General features: G+C 42.3%; 1 protein-coding gene and 1 pseudogene across 1 annotated transcript; both read right to left on the bottom strand.

Moving 5' to 3' along the window:
• Nucleotides 1-348: 348 nt before the first annotated feature.
• Nucleotides 349-1,551, bottom strand: LOC122905467 (annotated as a pseudogene).
• Nucleotides 1,552-6,173: 4,622 nt separating this feature from the next.
• On the bottom strand, nucleotides 6,174-7,184 carry LOC122904156 (olfactory receptor 2F1-like). Its single transcript, XM_044244629.1, has one exon. The coding sequence runs from the start codon at nucleotides 7,182-7,184 to the stop codon at nucleotides 6,243-6,245; it is 942 nt and encodes a 313-aa protein (XP_044100564.1). The 3' UTR covers nucleotides 6,174-6,242.
• Nucleotides 7,185-10,724: the final 3,540 nt, after the last annotated feature.

The following is a 10,724-nucleotide window of genomic DNA, read 5'->3' on the forward strand; positions in this document are numbered from 1 at the left end:
AACTGAGTCACCAAGGTACTCCTCCTTTAATCCCTTTGCAAACTATCTAGATTTTTCCCCTCCATGGGAGAATTTCATGAGTTCAGTGGGGTTTTTAATGTGTGTCCTGTAATTAGTAATTAACCAAATATCCCCTTATTTAACTTTTTGCATTGTTGGATTATGTTTTAAGTTCTCTTTTCTTTTTTGGCACATATCTTTTATCTTTTTAAATAGTCTCCAGGTTGTTGGGAAGGATCTCCTATCAGACTTTGTGTGTCTCTTATGGTACCTGGAGTGGTGTATTGCACACAAATCTTTTTACTGATTGATATTTCTTTCTGAGACCTGAATGGTGTCCCAGGTCCATCATGCTCCTAGCATCTGGGAGGAGGGTGTTGGGATGATAACTGAGGTGAGGAACGGCTTTGGGCTGGGCACAGAAGAGGTGTCCATTAAATGTGGTATTTGGTGATTGACTGTAAAGATGAAGTTGACATTTAGGGCAAGGGTAAAAGTGGTTGTCGGGATTATTTTGATGTTCATCCAGTCAACAAATGTCTGATTGGTGTAAACTGCTTTTGAGTCTTGATGAGAACTAGTCAGAGCTACAAAGATTTCAGAACTTGTCATTATTTATATTCCTTCAAAAAGAGTACATTTTTCACATACACACACACACACACACGTGCACAGTTGCACAAATACTGTTTCCATTAGTACAAGTTTCACTGTCCTTAGGAAGCAGCCTTCCCTTTCCCTTTCTCAGCTTGTCTATATTTCTCTGTTAACACAACTAACTTCCTGCCCAGCATTCAACTCTGGGCCCCTCCAGCACCACAACACTGGAGCCACCATTTCAACTGGGTGTGTGTGACACTCACAGGCCACGTGGTTCAGCACGTGGTGTCCCCAGGTGTGCAGGCACATGGTGACCACTGTTTCCACCACAGAAGTCACCAGGTTTATAAGCCAAGAGACAGCTGCCATGTAGCACAAGTGGTCACCGATAGCCATGTAGCAGTCATAGGCCATAGCAGCCAGTAGCAGGAACTCAGTACTCCCCTGGGCCCCCGAGAAGAAGAGCTGGGTCCCACACTGGGTGAAGGAGATGGTCTTCTTTTCCAGCAGGAAGTGCACCAGCATCTGGGGGACCCCCCTAGGGGGTAGCAAATGTCCACCACCGAGAAGTTGCAGAGGAAGAAGTACATGGGCAGGTGCAGGAGGACAATGAGCCCATTGCCCAGCTGGGTTAGCAGATAGGCGGCCCCAAATAGGACAAACAATCCAGCCTGGGTCTGCCTGTCACTGGAGAGCCCCAGGAGGACAAACTCACTTTCCCAGGTCAGGTTGTCCCTCCTCATGAAGCAGGTGGAGTAGGTGGCCAGCAGGAGGGGGTAGCTCAGAGAGGCCAGAATCAATCAGAATTCAGTTTGGGCCTAACAAAGGACTGTAAGCAGAACTGCAAGAACTTGAATGTTTTCTCTATTAGACTCTGAGCCTCTTGAAATCAGGGATCTTTGGTGATTTTCTCTTTCTTTACTTTTTTTTTTCTTTCTTTCTCTTTCTCTCTCTCTCTCTCTTTTTTTTTTTTTTTTTTTGAGAGAGGCACAGAGAGAGTGCATGCAGAGTGGAGGTGGGGCAGAGGAAGAAGGAGAGAGAACCTTAAGCAGGCTTCATACCCAGCATGGAGCCCCACCTACAGCTTAATCTCAGGACTCTGAGATCATAACCTGAGTCAAAATCAAAATTTGGATGCTTAAATGACTGAGCCACCCAGGTGCCCCTGTGATTTTTCTTTGTATGCAAAGATTCCTAACAAATGTTTCACAATAAAATTTTTGTTGAGTACACAAATTAAAAAAAAATGTTAAAAGCAGTGGCCTTGAGGATTATTCTCTGATCCTAAGATATAGGACTTATGTTCTGGACTTCCTCCTTGTCCTTACTGCTCACACTGGAGCTTATGGTTCTTCCTGTTCCTCCCATAAGCCAGGATAGGTCAGTGACAGAGAAAATCGCTCAACTTGGTTCTCAGTGTACTGATTAATAAGGCTTATTCCTGGGTTGATAAGATAAGGGCCTCAATTATATTAACTATAATTATGTCCCAACTTCTTGTGATTATGCTATTTCCTTGGTGAAATGCTGGCATTTATTTGAATGGTAAAGTAAGTGATTTATAAAAGGTGAATGCATACATCACTTATTTGCAATGATAGCATTTGGAACCTGACGGTGCCCACAGATGGAGTCAGTAAGGGAGTGCCTCTGAAACCCTTTGAGCTTTGTTATGTGTAAATCCTTCTGTCATAGCAGAGGCAGGTTTGCCCTTGGAACACCTCCCTGTTTACTTTGCTGGTCTTTAGCCTCTACCAAAGGATAAGATGTCATATTTTCCCTCAGTATAAATGTACTAAGCAATTTTATAATCTTTGTTTATCTATATATTAATAGCAAGTCCCACTAGCTCCATTGCCATATTTACATTGTGTATCTTTGCAACATGGCGGGAGGAGATAGCATTATTGGCTAGGTTAGGAATAAGGAGAGACCACAGAGACATGGAGAAGAGTCTGACTGCTGGAAAAGCCCATTTGGATGCTCACTAGGGAAGCTTGAGATGGAAGGAAAAAACTATACATATTAGGATTTGCCTATGAAAATCCCACACAGCCCATGGTGGACACTAGGGCAGTGCCTGCCACAGTAGCTACACAGTAGAATCACCTGGCACACTTAGAAGACTCCAGAAGCCCAGAAAAAACTCCAGAGCAATTAAGTCACAATCTCAAGTGAGTGACACACAGATATTAGTATATTTGTAACTTTTAACATTTCCCAAACAATTAAAATGTGAAGCTAAGTTTGAGACCCACTGCTTTAGACAGAACCTTTTAATCTTATTTTTGAAGATTCAAGACATATTCTTTTTGGGAGTGGAATATGTTTTGAGATAGACCTGGAAAGTTTTTGTGGAGGAACGATCTTTTGGGCTAAACTTCTCATTCTTTGTTAGAAAAAGTTGAGGCCAAGAGTTTAAATGATTTTCCTGAAATTCCACTGAATCAGTGAAAAAGTGATCCTTGATATGTTGCCTTTTTGTGTGTGTGTTGAGTCTTCCCTTAGTCTTACTTTCTTAGGTCTTGCCCAAAAACAATGTTTCAGAGTATCTTAGATTCTGGGAAGAAGTAGTAAATATCAAGTGAGATTTTGTGTGAGAAAACCCTCATAAACTTCAGAGCATTATCTAAATGAGAAGGATCTGTATGAGAGATAATGAGAGATGAGTCACAGAATCCAATGATATGGAAATGAAAACAATTCAACCCAAGTTTTTCTAACCAGGCTCTCTCTCTAACTCAAAGATTAGGCTTATGGCTGGATGGGGGTGAAGAGCACGGAGTCTGTCTGTGGACACACCTCTGTCTAGCTAGTTTCCCTCCTTTCAGTCCTTCTGTGTCCAGAAGGTGTCACTGTAGAAAATGCTAAGAATAGACTGGCTTTGGCAGGGTACCCCACTGATTTTCTGAGCCCTGTACCTGGGATGGAGCCCCATTCCCACTGAGCCTATTTCCTTTAACACTGCAGTAAGTAGCCAGATTTACTTCTCAAATGTGGCTCCTGAGTGTCCAGAACACCATTAACTGAAATTCTCACCAGGGAAGAGAATGAAATGCAAAATGAGAACAGAAGGGAAAACAAGCTGGAAAGAACTTTTAGGATCTTCATGTCCACCTTGTCATTTTGCAGAATGAGGAAACCGAGGTTCAGGGAGCAGGAGTGATTCTTTGAGGTGGTTTTGCCAGCTAAGCTCAGAGCTGGAACTGGGTCTGGAATCAGAGGACCCTATTCCATGTTCTTCCTGCTCCATCATGTGTGTGATCACTTGGAGGGTGGAGTGTATCACAGCAGGTGGTGGGGAGCAGCACACCCACAGAATGATTTGTGTGACAGGTTTGATTTTTGTTGGGGGGAGGGTGATGTCAGGAAGTGGATAGTGCTTAAGATGTTGCTCTGGGGGGCCTTGGAGCTGCTGCAAAGTGATGCAAGGAAACTGGCTGAAGAGCAGTTTGGAGAGGCCAGCCAACTGGTGGCCCAGTTCATTAGATTCCTGACCTCCTTCCATTTTATCGTAGACTAGGGTATCACACTGCTCGGTGCTAGATGTTCCACTGGTATGTGATGAAGATAAAAGAAAATACATTAAACTGTAAGAGCTTGTGATTTGTTCTTCCTTACTAACTAAAGAGAAAACTGAGGTTTCCTTGCTGTGCAAAATGCAGACACTGGGCAAAGAGCAGACAAACACCTAAACACGGAGGCACTAGAGAAAGGAAAAGATAATTTGTCGATTTGGGAAGAGAACTTAATAGTTATAGAAGAATCTAAAAATGATGATGAGTTAGAACATTTTGACTGGAGATGGGGCTGAGTGCCTTCCATGGGAATGGGAGCAGGGAGGAAGAGAGGCTGATGAAGGGATGAAAGGTGTTGAAGCCATTTCTGTTAAGTATCTAAAATAGGCAAATCTATAAAGGCAGAAAGCAGATCAGGGTTGCCAGCATCTGGGTGAAGGGAGGAATGGAGAAGGTCTGCTTAAAGGGTATGAGGTTCCCTTTTGGAGTGATGACAAGGTTTTGGAACTAGAGAGACAGAAGGTTGAACAACATGGTGAATATACTAAATACCACCAAGTTGTACACTTTAAAATGGTAAAAATCATGACTCATATGTTACGTGAATTTTATCTCAATTAAAAAAAAAGGTTTTACTAGAATTTAAAAAGGTACTTCAGGGGCACGTGGGTGGCTTAGTGGGTTAAGCATCTGACCCTTGATCTCAGCTCAGGTCTTGAGTTTAAGCCCTGTGTTGGGCTCCACATTGGGCTCCATGTTGTGCATGGAGCCTACTTAAAAAAGTAAAAATAATTAAAAAAATAAAAAGATACTCCATTTCCTCCTCCGCAAACTTTTGGCCTTTTCTCAGCAGATTGATTAGAAGTTTGAATTATTCTCAATTTATGTTTTTTTTTATTTTAAAATATTTTATTTATTTCTTAGAGAGCAGAGTGAGAGAGAACATTAGTGGGGTGAGGGGAGAGAGGAAGAAGCAGATTCCCTGCTGAGTAGGTCGCCAGATGCTGTTGTGGGGCTGTCATTCTAGGACTTTGGGATCATGACCTGATATGAAGGCAGTTGCTTACTGGACTGAGCCACCCCAGATGCCCCTCAATTTATGTTTTTTTTATTTATTTATGGGAAGACAAACCAGATATCTGTAATATTTAGGTAAGAGATACTTTAATTTTTAAATGGTCTAAATATTTTTCTGGACAAAATTATCTCTATTTTACTTTCTGGATTAGAATGTTGAGTGCAGAGTCATCATTGTGTATTACCAGAGTAGAGCAAACTTGGAAAGAGATTCCTTGCTGAGTAACTCTCTTGGCTCACCTCTGATGGTGTGTGGCACGATAGTCAACTGTGAATTCTGAACACATCTCTCTTTTCAGAAGAGTACATCCTTAGACCTGATTGCATAGAAAGTATGTGTTTGAGGTTCTGAAGGCTTGACTTTTTGGCCAGCCATTTGCCACCACTGCAAGCCCGAGAGCGTGGAGGCATGCAGACTGACGTTCAGATGACTCATGCACAGTCCAGTCCTGTTCATCAGGGCTGTGCGGCTTATTACTATGTCTTTGGCTCCATGTCCCTGTGTGAATTCCCCACCCTGCTGAGCTGGGCTGGACCATGTGTGAGTCACATGGGTGACCTTTGCACCTCTGGCCCAATGCCTATTCCATCCCTTGGGCACAGTGTATTTTGTAAATTACAGCTCCCGCCTTCCCTCTCTTTTCTCATTGATTATAGGAAAGCTTAAACATATAGTTGTAGATTTTTGAAGGAAATATACTTTCCTGGCACAAGTTTTGTGCATTGACCTGACTTCTGATTTGATCTTCTTTTCTAATTCATATATGCTGGGGTATCTTTTTTTTTTTTAATTTAGTTTTCTGTAGTGTGTATGTATTTGTAAATTATAATTCACATTTTTAGAATAAGTCAGGGACCAAAAATAGAGCCCAGGGATATAATCCATTTCCTTATTACCTCAAACGATAGTGAGTGAAACAGACTGTGGTCCTCCTATCTGCTCCCTTACACCATGCACATGCACAGACACATGCATCCATTATGCTAAAGACACACACTCCAAGATCTATGGTCTTCAAGTGAGGCCTCTTAAGACAAAGTTGTATACTAAAGTTTTGATTCGGAACTGCTCATCAGAACTCGACTCAGGGCAGCCTTCATCTCTTTGTTCCGTAAACTGTAGATGAGTGGATTCAGCATGGGGGTCACCACACCATAGAAGAGCACCACCACCTTGTCCTGCTCAGCCGAGGCTGTGGAGTAGGGCTGCATGTAGGTAACCAGGGCCATCCCATAAGACATGGAAACCACAGTGAGGTGGGAGGCACAGGTCCCAAAGGCTTTGCGGCGTCCCCCAGTAGAGTGGATCCGTAGAATGGCTGCCACAATGTAGGCATAGGACAGCGAGACCAGGCAGCAGGGCACCAGCAGCACCACCACACTGGAGGCCAATATGACCACCTGGTTGAGGGTGATGTCAACGCAGGCCAAGCGGACGAATGCCAGTGTCTCACAGGCCACATGGTTCAGCACGTGATGTCCACAGGTAGGCAGGCGCATGGTGACCACTGTCTCCACCACAGAATTCACCATGCCTACAAACCAAGAGACAGCTGCCAGCCCAATGCAGCACCTTGGGCTCATCACTGCCACATAGCGCAAGGGGTCACAGATAGCCATGTAGCGGTCATAGGCCATAGCAGCCAGCAGCAAGAACTCAGTACCCCCCAGGGCCAGTGAGAAGAAGAGTTGGGTCCCACACCGGGTGAAGGAGATGGTCTTCTTTTCCAGCAGGAAGTGCACCAGCATCTGGGGGACGCCGCTAGAGGTGTAGCAAATGTCCACCACCGAGAGGTTGCAGAGGAAGAAGTACATGGGCAGGTGCAGTCGTGCATCCAGTCCGATCAGGAGGATGATGAGCCCATTGCCCAGCAGGGTCAGCAGATAGACGGCCCCAAATAGGACAAACAGTCCAGCCTGGGTCTGCCTGTCACTGGAGAGCCCCAGGAGGACAAACTCACTTTCCCAGGTCAGGTTGTCCCTCCTCATGGAGCAGGTGGATCAGGCTGCCAGGAGAGGAGCAAAGGCAGAGAGGGGTAAGTAAAGGTCTCACTTTAGGAGGAAAGGACAGCTGGACTCTCAACTAGATTGAGATTCTCTCAAGGACAAAGTCCCTGTTCTGGTCATCCTTTTGTGGCTAGGACCCAGCATGGTTATAATTACAGAGGAGGTGATCATTCACAGTACAAGGAAAGAAAAAAAAGTGGTAGAGAAAGGAAAGAATGAAAGACAAAAAAGAAAGTTAAAAAAACAAAGAAAAACTAAGGAAGAAAGTTTGGACATCAGAAAAGGAGGGAAGTGGAAGATAGGGAAGAAAGGCAGATCTGGTTTGAAGCCAGCATCTGTTTAGTCTCTGTGCGTGCTAGGGCCTATGCTAGATATCAGACACCTGCCTGGGAACAAGAAAGATGGAAACTTGAGTTGTGCTTTCTTGGTTCTTATAATTTAATCAGGAACACCAAGATTAAATTAATAATTACAAAAATTAATTAAGTATAATTGTGCTAAGTATTTTGAAAGAGAAGAACAAGGTTACTAGTTTAATTAAATTTGTGGCTATAATTAAATTACCACTGGTTATGTCTTACTTCTCAATAATGTGCAATTTACATAGTAAGCTGCAGATATTTATTTAGATGCTTAAGTAAATGATTAACAAAATAATGCAGTGAGGGCTTTTGGAAACCGATGATCATATTCCTACTGAATATGAACTGACTGAAATTCACTGAATCTTTCAGAGGGAATGAATTCTCCTTTCTTAGCTAGGGTTGTGTTGGATTAACTCCCTTCCAACATGTTCACCAGCCCACTATAAAAATAGAATTAAATGCCACCAGTTTTTCTTAATAGAATATAATCTCAAGGTGTATTTTCTGCTCTTAAAACAGTTAATGAATTAATTCATTTAGTAAAAATATTTGAGTCTATGAGGCACTATGCTTTCATCCAACTTCTAGCATATAATACCTCTCAATGTTAGGAACTTATGTTTAGAAAATCAACAGTACAAAATGCCAATGGGACTCAAAAGAAGGCTGGGGTAGCGATTCTCATATCAGATAAATTAGACTTCAAACTAAAGACTGTAGTCAGAGATACAGAAGGACACTACATAATCCTTAAAGGGACTATTCACCAAGATGATCTAACAATTGTAAATATCTATGCTCCCAATATGGGAGCTGCCAATTACTTAAGAAAACTGTTAATCAAGATAAAGAGTCATATTGATATGAATACACTAATCGTAGGAGATCTTAACATGCCTCTTTCAGAATTAGACAGATCATCGAAGCAGAAAATCAATAAAGAAACAAGAGCATTGAATGACACATTGGACCAGATGGACCTCATAGATATATACAGAACATTCCACCCTAAAACAACAGAATACTCATTCTTCTCAAATGCACACGGAACCTTCTCCAGAATAGACCACATACTGGGTCACAAATCAGAACTCAACCGATACCAAAAGACTGAGATGATTCCCTGCATATTCTCAGATCACAATGCTTTGAAACTGGAGCTCAATCACAAGGAAAAGTTCCGAAGGAACTCAAACACCTGGAAGCTAAAGACCACCTTGCTTAAGAATGCTTGGATCAACCAGGAAATCAAAGAAGAACTGAAACAATTCATGGAAACCAATGAGAATGAAGACACTTCGGTCCAAAACCTATGGGATACAGCAAAGGCGGTCCTAAGGGGAAAATATATAGCCATCCAAGCCTTGCTCAAAAAAATTGAAAAATCCAGAACACACCAGCTGTCTCTACACCTTAAAGAACTGGAGGATCAACAACAAATCAAACCAACTCCACACATAAGAAGGGAAATCATCAAGATTAGAGCTGAGATCAATGAGGGAGAAACCAGAGATACAGTAGAACGTATCAATGAAACTAGAAGCTGGTTTTTTGAAAGAATCAATAAGATCGATAAGCCACTGGCTACACTAATCCAAAAGAAAAGAGAGAAAGCCCAAATTCAACAGTACAAAAGAATCAAATAAGAAACTTTAAAATAAAATCTGTGACTGTCAAATGAGTCAGCCAAAGAAAGGACAAAAGGAATACATCAACATTAAGGATCCACAGAATCAAGTACAATAGAGCTGAAAAGGGTAATCTGATTGAGATTTCTTCTGGCTGGTAACAGTGGCCTGTGGAGAGCAGAGAACCTGGGAGGAGCAGGCATCTCTCGCTTTCCCTTCAGCTCTGGTCCTGCAGTGGCCAGAGGGCATCACTGCAGAAACAAAAAAATAGAAATTAACACTAGATTCTCAGGTTTGGAGGCCCCGTTCACCAGAAGATGGTGGTTGGTGGCTGGGTTTTGAACACCACCCCAGGGAGACTTTGGCTGCCTGAAAAGCCAAGTCCTTGTATCAGCCAGAGGAAATAGCTCCACTCTGATCTTCTATGATCTGTAGGCTGCCAAGCATCCAGAATTCAACCCTTCAGAGTTACTGTCATGGATTCAGATTCCCTTCATAAGAGCTTGGTTACTATATAAGAAAATCAAGCATGTGAGAAGCGAAAGGAGCCATACAGATCACATACTTTATTCATTTCATTGTATAGATGAGGAAACCAAAGAACAGGAGTAAGGTGGTCAGCCCACGTGTCGTATCTTCCTGGGAACCAAGCTGGCACCAAGTTTTAAGTGTGCATGGCACATTCTCAGCTCCCACTAAGCCCCATAGTAAGGGGTGGGAAGGAGTTGTGGAAGGATATGGACTAGGAAGGGAGATACCTGAGGAATCTTAGATTAGAGGCCCGGCACAGCTATCTTGCCATGTAGAGAAATATGTGTAGTGAGTGGGAAAAGCTCTGAATGAGAAGTCAAGGCATCCAAGTTCTAATTTGCCTCTTCTATTAACCTGCTAAGTGTCCTAGGCTAGTTACTTGACCTCCCTGAGCTTCAGTTTCTTCATTTGAAATGTGGGAATGATAATAATGCCTACCTCACAATATTTTGAATAAGATTAGATGAAGAAATGATCATGAATGTGTTTTGTAAAGTACTGAGTAATTATAACTGGCTATTTTTATACTCAGCAAGTCAATTTCACTGGAGTAAATTCTGCCCAGTGATACAAAGACAAGAAACAGTATAAATATGTGCTGTAGAGGCCAGAAAGTTAACAGTATATAAATAAATATAAATCCCCTTTGCAATACATCCTAGTGCCTAAATAACTTACTTATAGAGACCCTGTTCCAATAAGCAAAGAACTAAGGTAGTGAGTTTGCTTATATCCCCAGTGGGTAGTACTGTGCTCTACAAGCAGTATGAACTCAACATATTTTTTCCCAATAAAATTTGAAATATGCTGTTTTTAGATGGCTATAAACTATTATTTACTAATAGATGGTCTTTTCTCAGCTTTCTGGGATTAGAGAATTTCATTCCACTTAGATTTACTTAGAGAACATTTACTGAGACCAAATAATGCCTGGTCTAGTGGCAGGTGCTGGGTAACAAGATCACTGCCGCCTTCTCTCCCTCTCCAAGAATTCAGTC

The sequence above is a fragment of the Neovison vison genome, chromosome 4 (assembly GCF_020171115.1).
Source record: "Neovison vison isolate M4711 chromosome 4, ASM_NN_V1, whole genome shotgun sequence".
NCBI lineage: Eukaryota > Metazoa > Chordata > Mammalia > Carnivora > Mustelidae > Neogale > Neogale vison.

What these genes read in the sequence shown, in the direction of transcription:
- LOC122904156 (XM_044244629.1), bottom strand. Translation starts at nt 7,184, where the DNA reads ATGAGGAGGGACAACCTGACCTGGGAAAGTGAGTTTGTCCTCCTGGGG.